At 61.2% G+C, this 14,895-nt stretch overlaps 1 protein-coding gene across 2 annotated transcripts in view; it reads left to right on the forward strand.

The window, feature by feature from the left end:
- Positions 1 to 14,666, forward strand: part of RAP1GAP (RAP1 GTPase activating protein) — a 51,606-nt gene extending 36,940 nt beyond the window's left edge. Inside the window, exons 12-26 of one of the 2 annotated variants that reach the window (XM_061394144.1) lie at positions 7 to 107; positions 242 to 371; positions 1,408 to 1,563; positions 2,020 to 2,091; positions 2,693 to 2,779; positions 3,220 to 3,357; positions 5,420 to 5,551; positions 7,383 to 7,460; positions 8,425 to 8,534; positions 9,624 to 9,737; positions 11,864 to 11,987; positions 13,312 to 13,414; positions 13,799 to 13,902; positions 14,184 to 14,225; positions 14,609 to 14,666. In XM_061394144.1, coding sequence (XP_061250128.1) covers positions 7 to 107; positions 242 to 371; positions 1,408 to 1,563; positions 2,020 to 2,091; positions 2,693 to 2,779; positions 3,220 to 3,357; positions 5,420 to 5,551; positions 7,383 to 7,460; positions 8,425 to 8,534; positions 9,624 to 9,737; positions 11,864 to 11,987; positions 13,312 to 13,414; positions 13,799 to 13,902; positions 14,184 to 14,192 — 1,458 coding nt within the window. In that variant the 3' untranslated portion in view covers positions 14,193 to 14,225; positions 14,609 to 14,666. The remainder of the gene's footprint in view (positions 1 to 6; positions 108 to 241; positions 372 to 1,407; positions 1,564 to 2,019; positions 2,092 to 2,692; positions 2,780 to 3,219; positions 3,358 to 5,419; positions 5,552 to 7,382; positions 7,461 to 8,424; positions 8,535 to 9,623; positions 9,738 to 11,863; positions 11,988 to 13,311; positions 13,415 to 13,798; positions 13,903 to 14,183; positions 14,226 to 14,608) is intronic. The other variant, XM_061394147.1, reaches the window with a different exon arrangement.
- The last annotated feature ends 229 nt before the right edge of the window (positions 14,667 to 14,895 follow it).

Here is a 14,895-nt window from a genome sequence, read left to right on the forward strand (position 1 = left end):
TGCCAGACCTCCGAGGAAGAACTCTTCAGCACCAACGAGGAGAGCCCTGCCTTCGTGGAGTTCCTCGAGTTTCTGGGCCAGAAGGTCAAATTGCAGGACTTTAAGGGGTGAGCCCTGGGTTGGGATAGGCAGATGAGAATCCGACCCATGCCTTTGGGCAGGGACGGAGCCCCCGTCCTGGTCCCACCGAGGCCTGGCTGGGGCTGGAGACTGAGCTGTGGCCTGGGGGGGCCTGGGGCAGGTTCCGAGGAGGCCTGGACGTGACCCACGGGCAGACGGGGACCGAGTCTGTGTACTGCAACTTCCGCAACAAGGAGATCATGTTTCACGTGTCCACCAAGCTGCCCTACACAGAAGGAGACGCCCAGCAGGTAGCCCTCTGCCTGTCCTCCTGTTCATCCATCTACCTGCTCCTTCAGCGTCCACCACACCAGACTCAGTGGGCCCTGGGATAGAGAGAGGGAAATGATCCAGTCCCCCGACTTGTGGCCTTCTCTGGTTGGGGCAGGGTGAAAAGTGGCTGTGATGCTGTGGGAGCCTCAGTTTCCACATCTGTGAAATGGGGACAATAATGGCACCTACCTCACAGGTGAGCCCAAGTGAGAGGATGCACACAGAGTGGCTAGAACAGGATCTGGTGGCGATGGAGCAGGAGCTCAGTAAGTGAGGATTTTTAGCGGGAGTGAAGGGCTTTGTCAGGTCACTCGGGGGCACTTAGACTTGGCAGAGGTGGGAGTCAGGCAAAGCGCTCAAGATCAAGTGACTTCTGGCTGCAGAGGAGGTGGGAGAGGGAGGCGGAGTGTTCCTGGGGAGAATGGCTCCCGCCTTCTGCAGAGGCCTGGTGATGAGCAAGCACAAGGCACGCTCCCCGAGCTGAACTCGGAGATCTGCCACTGTGCCCTAAGCTTCCTGGGGGCTGCCTGCCTTCTCCCTGAGACCCCCACGCCTCCACCCCAGGCGGATGAAGGCATCATGGGAGAAAAATGGAAACGTTTCTTCCTTACCCTTAATGTCTTTTCATTTTCTTTGAATAAGGTTCTCTGTTCAATTTAGCAACTCATATATACCGAGCGGAACTTAACTTGTGCAGGAGGGGCCATGTGTGGGGTGTTTAGACAGGAGGAGGGCAGAGAGGTAGGGCCTGGGGACCAGGGGCCTGGATCCAAGTCCCCGAGGTCACTGGAAGACCTTACAGGCCCCTGCTCTCTCAGCCTCAGTGTTCTCCTCTGCCACAGAATTCCAAGAAAACAAAAACAATTTTAAGACCAGTTTCTCGCCACCTTTTTCTGGAGGGGAAGCCACTCCCTAGATATGCCCCTCTGCCTACCCCCCAGCCCCCCTCCACCCCGGTGGGCACCCTCCCCGCACCCCCTGCCAGGTGCTGAAAGGCTGTGGCCCTGTGTTCAGTTGCAGCGGAAGCGACACATTGGCAACGACATCGTGGCTGTGGTCTTCCAGGACGAGAACACGCCGTTTGTGCCGGACATGATTGCGTCCAACTTCCTGCACGCCTACGTGGTGGTGCAGGCCGAGGGCGGGGGCCCTGACGGCCCCCTCTACAAGGTGGGTGATCTCGGAGCCTCCCGAGGGCACCCTCCTAGCCCCGTCCTCACTCGCTGCAAGGCCTCTCCGAACCTCGGTTTTCCCAGGTTTGAATAGGCGTGCTGTCCGGAGGGCTCTGAGCCCAGCTGTTGCCCGGATGATGGCGGAGGATTCCCATCCCATCCTCTCTGCTGCTTGAAGTCCCTCCCCTAAAAAAGGCTGCTTACCCTCTTCCGCTCTTTATTCTCCTCCTCCTCTTGGCCCTCATGAGCCCAGAGACCCTCCACCCCTCCTCACCACTCAAATTCAAGACCAAGGATGGAGCCGCTGAAAACTTGGGGTCTGCTTACCCCATCTGTAGTCACCGAATGTCCCCAGCCAAGGGGCAGCCCTGTGCCAAGCATCGGGCTAGAGAGGCGAATCAGGGGTCTCTGGCTGGTGTGGGGACCCCCCAGGGACACCCACCCTCCCTTCCAGGTGTCCGTCACTGCGAGAGATGACGTCCCCTTCTTCGGGCCACCCCTCCCGGACCCCGCTGTGTTTCGGAAGGTGAGGGGCAGCTCCCAGCCCCGCCGTGGGCAGAGCAGGACTAAATGGGTGGGGGCCTTGGGGTGCACAGTGCACTGTACTAGGTCGTGGAGCCCCCCTGGGTGCCAGGGCAGCCAGGCTCCCCTAACGGATTGGCTGGGGCCCAGCTTTTCTGTCCATCTTGATAAGAACTGTGACTGTTTCACAAAGTCACAGAGTAGACTGTATCATTGCTTTACATTCTGCATAGCAGACTCTGTGACCTTCCCTCCCCTCTGTTGTCTTTTTGACAATTTCAGTCTTCTACAATGTTTGGGGGTGGGGGCACACGTCTCTCATCTCTCAGAAGGAGCCTTAGCTCCAATCCCCCAACAGATCTCCCAGACCGAGGCGGTGGGAGACCCCCGACCCAGCTCTCCTGAGGGGTGGGCAGCCATGAAGGGCATGGGGGCCTCTCACAGGCGCCTGGGCTGGGGCACTGAGCTCAGGGAGGTGCCCTTCCAGGAGTGAAGAGGACAGAACCCAGCAGAGCCCCAGCCCCTGACTCATTGCGTCTCAGCCCCCGGTTTCTTGTGTTCCCCTGACCTCCCCCCTTTCTCTTCTCCACGTTGGGGGCTCTCAGGGGCCTGAGTTCCAGGAATTTTTGCTGACAAAGCTGATCAATGCCGAATATGCTTGCTACAAGGCAGAGAAGTTTGCCAAGCTGGAGGTGAGCATGGGCTCTTGGAACTGGGACCCACCACCCCCTAGAATTTCAGCCGAGCCTCCTGGGAAGGGAAAAGCCATGTTCAGACCTTGGCCTTAGGGAGGGCCGCCTAGGGGAAGGATGGATCCGACAGGGCCAGAATCCAGTGAGCAGGGCCAGAATCCAGGGAGAGGAAGCAGGGGTTCCTATGGAATGCCCAGGAGGGGCTCGGAGGTAGGCTGACGGCACAGATGACACAGTGGAGGTGGGGCGTGGGGAAGCAAGATCTCAGAGGAGCTGTGGTGAGACCCCCGGGCGCTGCTGGAGCTGCGCAGGGGCCCGAGGGAAACCGGTAGAGGCGTCTGGGGCCCAGGCCCACTTCCCACTCAGAGAAGGCGGCCGGGATTCCAAGTGCAGGAAGAAGGACTGATCCCTGGGGTCTCTCCTGATGGTTGGGCCCACAGGAGCGGACACGGGCCGCCCTCCTGGAGACGCTCTATGAGGAGCTGCACATCCACAGTCAGTCCATGATGGGCCTGGGCGGCGACGAGGACAAGATGGAAAACGGCGGCGGGGGTGGCGGCTTCTTTGAGTCCTTCAAGGTGAAGGGCGGGGGTCCACCTGCGCGCGGAGGGACGCGGCGGGGATGGGGCGGGGACGCGGTGGGGATGAGGTGCAGGGGTGCGGGGCAGGACCAGGTAGGGGGTGTGGCTACAGGCGGACTCGCCCGGGAGGTGGGGTTGCGTGGGGGCGTGGCTCGGGGTGGAGCTAATAGGCGCGAGCTCGGGCCAGGTGGGCGCACACCTGGGGTAGAGGCCCACCTGGGGTAGAGTCCGGAGGACGGTGAGCCTCAGGGTGACCCAGGTTTTAGCGTGGGCCTAAAGACTCGTGGCCGTGCGCGCGCGCTCTGCCGGGGCAGAGCCACGGTTGGGAGCTGTAAGGTGCGCTCTGGCTGGAGGAGGAGCTGATGGTTGGAGGCGGGGCTTAAGCTTGGGGGCGGAGTCTGCCTGGACGGTAGAAGGAAGGAGCGCTCTGTTGCCAATGGTGGTGGCTGCCAGGTCAGGGCAGAGAAGAGAGGACCCCCGTGTCCTGACCGAGGGAAAGAAACCAGAGGTCCAGGAAGGAACGTGAACAAGGAGCTGATCTGCATGGCGTTAGGCCCGTGTGACCCGCTTTGGCTGTCTCTGGTTCAGTTCAGTTCAGTTCGTGTCCAGCTCTTTGCGACCCCATGGACCGCAGTATGCCAGGCCTCCCTGTCCATCACCAAAACCCAGAGTTTACTCAAACTCATGTCCATCGAGTCGGTGATGCCGTCGTCCCCTTCTCCTCGCGCCTTCAATCTTCCCCAGCATCAGGGTCTTTACCAGTGAGTCAGTTCTTCGTATCAGGTGATCAAAGTATTGGAGTTTCAGCTTCAGCATCAGTCCTTCCAGTGAATATTCAGCTTAGTGGTAAAAGCATAGACACCCTGGGTTCAGGTTCCAGCCCTTCCACTTACCCGCTTGAGCATTCTCTGAGCCTCAGTTTTGTTTTGTTTTTTTTTTTTCAAATCTGTTGTTTAGGCTTCTTACCTCGTACAGCTGTTGAGAATTATTTGTAAAGCAATTTGATCAGTGTAATGTAAGTTAAGAAACAAAATGCAAAGCTGTGCCCATTTACCTTGGCGACTACCGTCCAAAGTTGAGAGGCAGAGGAGAGAGCAAGTTCCCTTCCCCCACCGCCCCACTGCGGGGCCTGGACCACCGCACCCAACCCCCCCCCCCCACAGGTCCCCAGGCAATGACCCCTCTGCCTCCACCCACAGGAGGAGGACTGCCTATCCTCCAGGTGCCCAGCCAGGCTGGCAGGGCCTCACCTTTACCCCAGGGCAGGCTACAGAGCTGGAGATGTGGGTTTGCATAAGAGGATTAGCCCAAGCCGCCCAAGTTCTGCCCTGGGCTGAGGCGAACAGACCGCCTTTGAGAAAGAGGCTTGAGGAGAACCCTACCTTTGCGAGGAGCAGACAGCAAGTGGGTGGGGTGGACGTGGGCCTGGGCTGTCTTCTCTGAGGGAGGGATCCAGGCACCCAGCATCTGGTGGGCACTGGATTAAGTCACAGCCTTTCTCAGACAGCAGAGCCCACGGCCTAGGCTTTGGGTTTGGCATCTGGGTCCCAGACCCACCTCTGCTTTGTTTTCATCACGTGGAGAATGGGCCTGGTAGCAGTGCCTGCCTCCAGGGGCGGATTGAGTGAGAGGATAGGTAGAGAACCCCGGCCCGACTTGAGCTTTCTGGGCAGGTTGTCTGAAAAAGGCAAGGAGGGGAGGGAGGGCGGAAAGAAAAGCAAGCAGGAAGCAGGCTCCAGGAGACCCTTAAAAGGAGGAAACTGGCGTTTCTGGGGCGTTCTCTGCACATGCTTTAGGTCAAAACTCTGCATCTCCTGTGGTCCTTACAACCGCACGACAGGTCGTGAGGCTCCAAGGCTCAGCGGTGGAGTGGTTTGCCTGAGGTCACCCAGCTAGTGGCAGAGCCGGGACCTACACAGCCCTCTGCACGGGTGGAGCTGACTCCCGTGTGGACTTGCGGGAAGGGACTCACCGGGGTCACCTAGGGTGGCATCGGTGGGTGGCTCCCGGGTTTCCCCGAGGGAGGGGGCCTTAAGAACTCCCTGCCCCACCTTCGCAGCGGGTCATCCGGAGCCGCAGCCAGTCCATGGATGCCATGGGGCTGAGCAACAAGAAGCCCCACACCGTGTCCACCAGCCACAGCGGGAGCTTCACGCCCAACAACCCCGACCTGGCCAAGGCAGCTGGAATAGTGAGTGCCCGCCCCCGCCCGCCCCCGCCCCCCAACCCTGCTGTCCCAGGGCCCACCCCAGACTCTAGGCTAGGTCTCGCCACTGCTGTCCAGGGGGTCAGGCTCCCGGGCTGTGACCCTGAGACCCTGCAGCCCCCTCTCCAGCCCCTTGACGCTCCCCGCCCTCCTCCGGGCCCTTTATTCAGCCCGGACTTCCTGCAGCGTGTCAGCCCTCTATCACGCTCTTTAGGGAACACCTCCTGTCTTGTCGTACGCTGGGAGTGGGGCTGCTGTGTGGACACCTCTGACCAAGCCTTGAGTTTCTGGGAACACCTACTGTGTGTCGGGCTGTGGGTGCACACTGTGTCAGGACCTGGGTCTCTACGTGAGCATCTGCTGTGTGTCTGGCTCTGAGATGCTGCTGGGCACCACTGTGTGTCCGGACCTGGGCTGCCGTGCGCTGTGGATGGGGGCCCGGTTGCTGTGTGGACGTGCACCTTGTGGGCGTCTCCTGGGGGCCCGGCCCTGCGTGTCCGCGAGCCCCTGTTGTGTGTCAGACCCTGGGCTCCTGTGTGGACCTGCCTCTGTGAATGTCTGCCGTGTGCCCAGGCCCTGAGCTGCTGTATGAGAACCTACTGTGTATCGGGAAATGGCCTGCTCTGATAAGCCCTGGATATCGGTGAATGCCCATTACGCATTGGGGAAGCGAGCTGTGTGAGCGCCCACTGTGTGCTCACAGAGCCCTTGTGGTTGTGGCTGCCTACTGTGTGTCAGGAACTGGGCTTCTGTGTGAACCTCTCCTGAGTGATCACCTCCTGTCTGCCGAGCTCTGTGGGACTCTGCCACTAACACACAGAGAGTGTGCTGGGCACAGGATGAAAAAGGCCTTCGGCGGCAGGCCTGTCCGCTTTCCACTGCCCAGCGGCCAACCCCGAGCTCTGCACCTGCTGCTTTGCTGTCCCTTCCCCATCCGTCTTTCCTTCTATCACCCATCCATCCATCCTTCCATCCATCCATCCATCCATCCATCCTCCCATCCATTATTTATTGACTGTCAGCTGCATGCCAAGCAAGCCCTGTGCTCAGTGCTGTGAGGCTGTGTCCTGTGACAGGAGGGACCCCCCCGCCCCCACCCCGGCCCTGGGGTCTGGCCTGGCCAGGGGAGCAAGGCGAGTCGTCTGTTTCCCAGCCGTCACCAAGCCCACCGGCACAGGAGCCGCAGCCCGCCCTCCTCCAAGCCCGATGCCCCAGCCACTCTCTTCCTCCCCCCAGTGGGGCCCCGCCTCCCGCGGGTGGCTGCAGAGGGGGCCCCGGGGACAGGGCCAGGCCAGCAGCGCCCGCCACGGCAGTAACCAGACCCATTTCTGTTTTGTTTTTGCACACTTCCCCCTCTCTCCTCGTGGCCTCCTTTTCCTTCCCTTTCTCTCCTCTCCCCTTCTCCCGCCACCCCCAACTGGCTTGTACTTGTGCATTCTCTCCTCTTGCACCTTCTTTACACCCTCTCCTCTGCTTCGCACCGTCTCCTCCCTCGCTTTTCCCTTTGTGCCTCCCCTCTCGGTCTCTTCTTGTCCGTCTCACCGCTGGGGCCGTCTCTGTCTGTCTGTCTGTCTGTTTCACCCTGTGCCCCTTCTCGTGTGACTGTCAATCTCTCGCCTCTCTTCTCTGTGTCTCCTTCCACCTCTTCTCTGCTTCTTTCCCCGGCCTTGTCTGTCTTAACCCCCTGCCCAATTCTCCTCTGTCCTCGTCTGTCTGTCCCTCCTCTCCCTGTCTCACTTCTCTGTCTCCCTGTCCTGCCATCCCTGTCTCTCTGACTCTCTGTCTCTCTCTGCCCCCGCCCTCTGCCGCTTGCCAGTCATTGCTTATTCCCGGGAAAAGTGCCAGTAGATTCGGACGCCGAGGCAGTGCCATAGGCATAGGAACCGTGGAAGAGGTTGTCGTCCGCGGGGCCACCGGCTCTGGAGGCTGTCTGCACGCGCTGTTCTCTGCTCGCTCTCAGGACGGAGGCCATATTGGGGACGTTGCCCCCCGACCCCCAACCCCCCAACCCCGGGGACAGGCCCGAGGGCCAGGCGGGATGGAGTGCCAGCAGCTCTGACGGCACTCAGCAACCAGCTTTGGGGCCTGGTACCTCTGCCAGAGCCAGGCCCCCTCCACCCCCACCAGGGGCTCTGGCCCTGCCCTGGCCCCTGGGACTCAGGCCCAGACCCCGCCGGGATCTGGTACCTGAAGACCCCACACCCAGCTGCACGTCCCCCAATATCGCCAGGCCTGCATGGAGCACCTTGCCCTCCTCTGCCCCCCTTCCTGGTCCCGACTGTGAACTGACCTGGGGGCTCCTGCCCCTCCGTCCCTCCCTGGGGACCCCCATCCTGCCTGCCTGCCCCAGAGAAGCCGGCGGGGATGGGGGGCCTGCTTCTGGTGCCTGGGATGACCCACAGTAGTGTTTGTGGAAACTTAAGTAGGGATCTTTCACCTGCTGAGCTAGAGCCTTCCCCAGCAGGGCTGGAGTGGGGCAGTGCCTGGGTGGCTGCGCCTGCTTTCTCCCCGCTGCCCTCCATTGTAGGTCCTGTAACGCCCGGGGGGCTGCTGCTCTGAGGACCTGGCCTCCCTCCCCACCCCAGCCCAGAGCGGCTGTCCAGCCCCCCACTCAGGCCTCTGTCCCCTTTTCCTAAGATCCCGGGTCCAGACCTGCTGTGTGACCTCAGGGGGCCCCTTTGCCGTCTCTGGGCCTGTTTTCCTTTATCTGTAAACTAGGTTGGCTCTCTTGGGCAATGGACAGTCCTCTGCTTCAGGGCCTGGGCAGCAGGGCCCCAGGGTGGCCTTTGGGGTGGGGTGGGGGTGGTCCCTGGAGCTCCAGGAGCAGGTGAGCACTGAGTTGGGGCCTCTCCCCACAGTCGCTGATTGTCCCTGGCAAGAGCCCCACGAGGAAGAAGTCGGGTCCGTTTGGCTCTCGCCGCAGCAGCGCTATCGGCATCGAGAACATCCAGGAGGTGCAGGAGAAGAGGTGGGCGGGGCAGCGGGGCGGGATGGCTCCTGCGTCCCCTCTGGCTCCTCCTCCCACCCCGCACCCCTGCGCCGACCCCCATTCAGCGGCCAAGGAAAGCAGACAACAGGGAGCCCCAGCCTTCTCCCCTCCTGTCCGCGCCCTCGAGGATCTGCTGTGCGCCAGCTCGTCATCTCACGCAAGCCGCCGCCACCCAGTCCCAGCTCTGCTGGTCCCGGGAGCCATAGGTCAGGGGAGGGCCTGGCCCGGGTCGCGCAGCTGGGGAGGGGCAGAGCTGGGGTCTGCGGAGCTCTGTAAGTACATCAGTGTAGGCGGGGTGTGGGCCGCGCCCGCCGCATGAGAAGCACGGAGCCCTCGGGGAAGCAGAGGGTTGTGAATCCGGTCTTCATCAGGCTGCGGCTGTGTGATCTCGGGAAAGTCACTGAACCTCTCTGAGCCTCATTGTCCTAATCTGAAAAAGAAAAAGAAAAAAACAGGGATAAGGACACAACCAGCGGCACGGGGCTGGCTGTGGGGGTGCGCGCCGTGCGTGCGAAGCCGGGCGCCAGGTGCGCTGAGGTCTCAGGAGTGAGCTGGCCCTCCCTTCACAGGCAGGAGAGCCCAGAATCCCATGAATCCAGGGTTCGCGTCTTGGCTTTGCCACGTCCTGGCTGCGCGTACCTGGGCAGGTCTCTTCTCATCTCTGGACTCCAGTCTCCTTACCCGTTATGGGGGACACTTACACCCCCATCCGTGGGGGATGTCCTATCTCTTTCTTTCTTTTCTTTTTGGCCTCTCTGTGCGGCTTGTGGGATCTTAGTTCTGAGGTCAGGGATTGAACCTGAGTCCGTGGCACTGAAAGTGCCAAGGCCTAAACTCTGGCCCGCCGGGGAATTCCCAAGGACGTTCTACGTAGGTGCTCCCACAGTTCCTGCTCCCCCCTGGTCAGCCCAGGGGCTGCAGGGACCGTTCTGGGGCTGGCCCCTGAGGATACAGGGTGTGGGTACGAGGCAGGAGCGCCCGGGACCTCCTCTCCCCACCAGGGGCTCCTTCTACCCTTCAGGCCAGGCCTGGTGCTGAATCCCCTCGCCGCCCCCATGTGCCCCACAGGGAGAGCCCCCCGGCCGGCCAGAAGACCCCAGACAGCGGGCACGTCTCCCAGGAGCCCAAGTCGGAGAACTCATCCACTCAGAGCTCCCCAGAGATGCCCACGACCAAAAACAGGTTGGGGCTCGGGGCATGCTGAGCGGGGGGGGGGGGGGGCTTGGGTGTGGCGGGCCCATTCTTTCTCCCCCTCGTCTGGGCCCAGGGCTGCCCGGGAACGTGGACATGGCCACCCCCAGGGCAGCAGGGGGGCCCGGGCACTCTCCTGGGTCCTCCTCTGACACACACCCGCTGAGTGCCTTGTGCATGCCACACTCTGCTAGACTGCAGTCAGCTGGACATACGGCCCCTGCCTCGCAGAGCTGACAGTCCAGAGTAACACAATATAGTAAGCTACTTCCAGGTAGCTACGACAGAAGGAAAATAAAGCAGAGGTTGCAATGAAGAATGGCTGGGGTTAGCTGGGGGCTCAGGGAAGACGTCTCCCGAGGGGTGAGGTTGGAATTGAGAGCTGAGTGAGGAGTTGGCCCTGTTAGGATGGACTGATGATGGCAGGGTAGAGGGAGGAGGGTTCCAGGTAGGAAGCACAGCACGTGCAAAGGCCCTGAGGCGTGCTTGAAGGCTTGGCAGAAGGGTGGTGTCGTTGGAGCTGAGTGAGTGAGGCTGGGCCTGCCTGGTCGTTGACGGTGGGAGGAAGCTGAAGAGTTGGGCCGGGTCTGGGTCATGGCTTTGAAGGCTATGTGAGAACTTTGAATATTTTTTAAATTTTTATTTATTTTTGGCCGTGCTGGGTCTTCACTGCTGCGCGGGCTTTTCTCTAGTTGTGGAGAGCGGGGTCTACTCTCCAGCTGTGAGGCGCAGGCTTCTCGTTGTCGTGGAGCCTGGGCCATCGGGGTTTCCGTACTTACGGCGCGCAGGCTCAGTGTTCCATCGGGGCTTCAGTACTTCCGGCACGCAGGCTCAGTGTTTAGGGTGCTCGGGCTCAGTGGTTGCGGCTCGTGGTGCTCGGGCTTAGTTTCCCGACAGCACGTGGGATCTTCCCGGATCAGGGATCAAACCTGTATCTTCTCTGCATCGGCAGGCAGATTCTTTCCCACGGAGCCCCCAGGGAAGCCTGAGAACTTTGGATTTTATCCTAAGTGTAGCAAGGAGGCTTTGGAGGATTTTATTTAAGAGGAGTGATGCTTTCACAAGCTGACCCTGGTCACCTTGTGAGAGTAGGTCCAGGGTGGGAGCAGAGAGGCCAGCCCGGAGGCCGCCCTCCCTTCGCTGCTTGTCAGCTGAGCCCCGGAGGTGAGAGGGCCGGGGGGAGGACCCGTCCTGGGCTGAAGAGTCAGGCAGGTGAACAGGGAACCAGGAAAAGGCGACAGGGGCAGGAAGACTGAGCCGAGCAGATAGGGTCGTTCCCCGCCCACCCCCACAAGGAGGAATCAGGGAGGGCCTCCTTGAGGAGGTGTCTCCCCCCGACTGGTGTTTGAAAAGTGAATCTACTTTTTAGGACTTGAGGGAAGGCGTGAGACTGCAGGCAGCAGACACAGATTGGCCCGCAGTGGATTTTCCTCCAGAAAGAGGGGAGGAAGGAACAAGTGGGTAGATATTTCTTTCTGAGCAGAGGCTAGAAGGCAGGAAATCCTGTGCAGTGTTACATGAGCTCCTCCGGCTACATTGGTGACATTGGAATAATCAATGTGATATGGTGGTGATTGTGGTGAGAAAAGCCCTTGGACGTGGAATGAAACTGGGAGAGAGTTAAGGAGGAGACTGTGGAGGTGGAAGGCCTGGGTCCCACCTGCTCTCCCACCTCAGGCTGGGTGCCCACCCTCTCTGTGTCTGGGTGTCTGCTCATTGGTGACATGGGTCTGACAATGATAGCGATGAGATAACTGGGGTCAACACACTTAGATCAGTGCCTGGCACAGAGTCAGTCTGCACTCGCTGACGGTGCCGATGGTGTAACTATTAACCAATGGTGTATAGATAAATAGTTCCGTTTGATCATACAGCCAAGAGAGTTGGGCTTCATCAGGGGCAGTAGGGAGGAGCAGGACTGGGGCCCGACAGGATCTCTGTGTTAGGAAGGACGGTGGTTTCAGGGAGGCTCAGGGGCCCCAGGAGCTATAAGGTGCCACGGAGGAGCTTGGCTGGCTGCAGGCTGGGCCTGCCTGGGCGGGGAGGGCAGGGACTGGGGGTCTCAGCTCAGGAGGTGCCCAGCGCAGATGCTGGCTGACGGGACGTGTCCATGGCAGAGCGGAGACAGTGGCCCAGAGAGCAGAAGTGCTGAAGGACTTCTCCCGCTCCTCGTCCAGCGCCAGCAGCTTCGCCAGCGTCGTGGAGGAAGCAGAGGGCGTGGATGCGGACGACACAGGCCTGGTGAGAGGCCCAGGAAGGAGAGGTGCCCCACGGCAGTGTGAAAGGGGTGCTCTTTGATCCCTGGAGATGATGCTCCGGGGTAAAGCGTGAGCCCGGCTGTGGCTGAGTTGTGATCAGGAGACCCAGCCCAGAGGAGTAGTGTAGACTGACCTTCCCTTACTCTGAAGCTTCCCGTGGCTCCCCAGTTCCCCACACAGCCCAGTCTGTGAGGTCTAGCCCCTCCCTCCCAAGCCCCTTCTCTTACCCTTTGGCCAGTCTGCCCTCCTCCTTCAGCCAGTCCCCAACCCAGTCAGGCTTACTGGTCTACCCCGGGCCTTTGCACACGCCGTCTCCGCTGTCTGGAACACTGCCTGCTCCCTCCTTCCAGTCCCCCAACCAGTCAGGCTTACTGCTCTACCCCGGGCCTTTGCACACGCCGTCTCCGCTGTCTGGAACACTGCCTGCTCCCTCCTCCCCCTTTGTCTGACTGGCTCTGTTCCTCCTCCTCAGCTCAGCCTCACAGCACCTCCTCCAGAAAGCCTGACTTTCCAGTCCCAGGGTAGGTTAGGAGGCCCTTGTACACTCTCACTGGAGAAGGCAATGGCACCCCACTCCAGTACTCTTGCCTGGAAAATCCCATGGACAGAGGAGCCTGGTGGGCTGCAGTCCATGGGGTCGCTAAGAGTCGGACACGACTGAGCGACTTCCCTTTCACTTTCATGCACTGGAGAAGGAAATGGCAACCTACTCCAGTGTTTCTTGCCTGGAGAATCTCAGAGACGGGGAAGCTGGTGGGCTGCTGTCTACGGGGTCGCACAGAGTCAGACACGACTGAAGCGACTTAGCAGCAGCAGCAGCACACTCTCACGGACCCTGGGCTCTGTCCTTGGCACGCTCCATCACGCTTCGTTCGACAACCCTTCAGTTCCCTGCCAGGCTCCGTGTCAGATGCTGAGCGTGCAGACCGCCAAGCCCCCACCCCGTGGAGCCTGGGATCTGGAACTGTGCTGGTCTCTTCCCAGCCTGTCTCTCCTCTTAACTTGGAGCTCTTGGAGGGCCAGGACCCTACTCGAATTCTCTCGGTGGCGTGGCTTACGAGAATCTCAGTGTTTGAATGCACGGATGAGTGGAAGTGTGTGTGTGTGTCTGTGTCCGCTTCTGTTCCCACTCTGCTCTCCTGGGGTCCCCTGGGGCAGACATGGCTGGGCCCTCACCCTCTTTGCAGAGGGGCCACGGTCGGGCGGGGGGTTGTGGATCAGAGGAGGGGGTGAGGAGGGGAGGGGGGAGCCAGCCAGTGCCGTGGGCAAGGACTTAACCTCCCTCCTTCTCTCTCTCCCGTCCTCAGGAGAGTGTTTCCTCCTCGGGCACGCCCCACAAGCGGGACTCCTTCATCTACAGCACGTGGCTGGAAGACAGCATCAGTACCACGAGCGGAGGCAGCTCCCCAGGTACCAGCAGGGCCAGCCCCACCACGGGCACGCCCACCCCTGTGATGGGCGGCCGGCCAGGGCTGGGCACGGAGGGCCAAGACCCGTTTTCAGGCCCCAGGTGGTGGGTGTGTAATGGGCCTGCCACTGACGTTGGCTCTGTGGGCTGGTCCTTATCCCGCCTATTATGGTAGTTGGTGGCTTGGAGGACTGATGGCTTCTAGAAGGGCCTTGAAAGTTGATGGGGCTTTAAAGGGGGTAAAGATGGGAGTTGAGGGTGGGAGTCCTCGAGGGAGGGGCTTGCTGGGGTTGGGGGACGCTGGTGCCGACCGCCCATCCATGCCCCCGTCTCCCTGGTGCCTCCCCGCGGCCAGTGAGGTGGCTCCCTCCTGCCTCCCTCCCCAGGCCCCTCTCGGTCACCCCATCCCGACGCCGGCAAGTTGGGGGACCCTGCGTGTCCCGAGATCAAGATCCAGCTGGAAGCATCTGAACAGCACACGCCCCAGCTGGTATGCACAGCTGCCAGGGGCCTGGGTAGGACTGGGACGGATGGCCTGGACGCTGGCCCTGTGGGGGGCACCGTTGCCCCGGGAAGGGGGATTGGCTGTTGGGGAGAGGCCTCAGGCAGCCAGGGGTCCCCAGGGATGGCGCTGGACCAAGACATGGGGCCCCCCCCCCCGCAGCCTGGAGGGGTTGGGCCTGTCCAGCCTGGGCGCACCCGCTGACTTCTGCTCGCCCGTGTCTCCCACCCCCTGTCCTGGCGCCTGTATTGCCGCTGTTCTGACCGCAGGGCTGTTAGCCACGCTGTCACTCTGAAGGTGACCCCGAGCAGGTCAGTCCCAGCCCTTAGCTCCTGTTTGGTCGGGAGGAGGGAAAGGGCAGGGGAAGGCAGGGCTGGGCCGGCTTCTCTCCTTCTCCGTCACCTCTGCGGGGTGAGAGTTATGTGTCTAGGTTTGAATCTTCTGCCACTCAGTTTGCTAGGTGACCCTGGGCCTCAGTTTCGTTATCTGTACAGTGGGGCCAATAAATTCTGCCTCACCTCTGCCCATGAGTTACTGGGAGAATTTGATGAGAGCCTGAAAGGGATTTGGGAATTGTTGGGAGGGAGGGGTCTTGGGGGTTCCCCGTGGGGTAGAAAGACCCAGAGCCTGCCGTCCCAAGGGCGTGACCTGTCCACATCCGGCTCATGGCGCATCTGTCTCCTTTACCCTGCAGACGAGGGTGCGGAAGCACGAGGCGAGGCTGCTCCGGCAGATCCGGGCGGACGGGCCTTCTGCCCAGAGGCCAGCACCAGCCTGGGGGCCGCCCCTCGCCTGCCCAGCCCTCCTCCTGGCCCACGTCTGGGCTGTCTCTGCAGGGCAGAGCCAGCCAGCCCTGGGAGCGGGGAAGCTGCTGGCACCGTCCCCACCCCCTGGGCTGGGGGGCTGGCTGGGGCAGGGAGAGGTCAGTTGGAACGGGACTCCAGGCCTGGCTCATCCATCACCCCTGGGTGCCCCTCTGGA

This window comes from Bos javanicus, chromosome 2 (assembly GCF_032452875.1).
Source record: "Bos javanicus breed banteng chromosome 2, ARS-OSU_banteng_1.0, whole genome shotgun sequence".
Classification (NCBI taxonomy): Eukaryota; Metazoa; Chordata; class Mammalia; order Artiodactyla; family Bovidae; genus Bos; species Bos javanicus.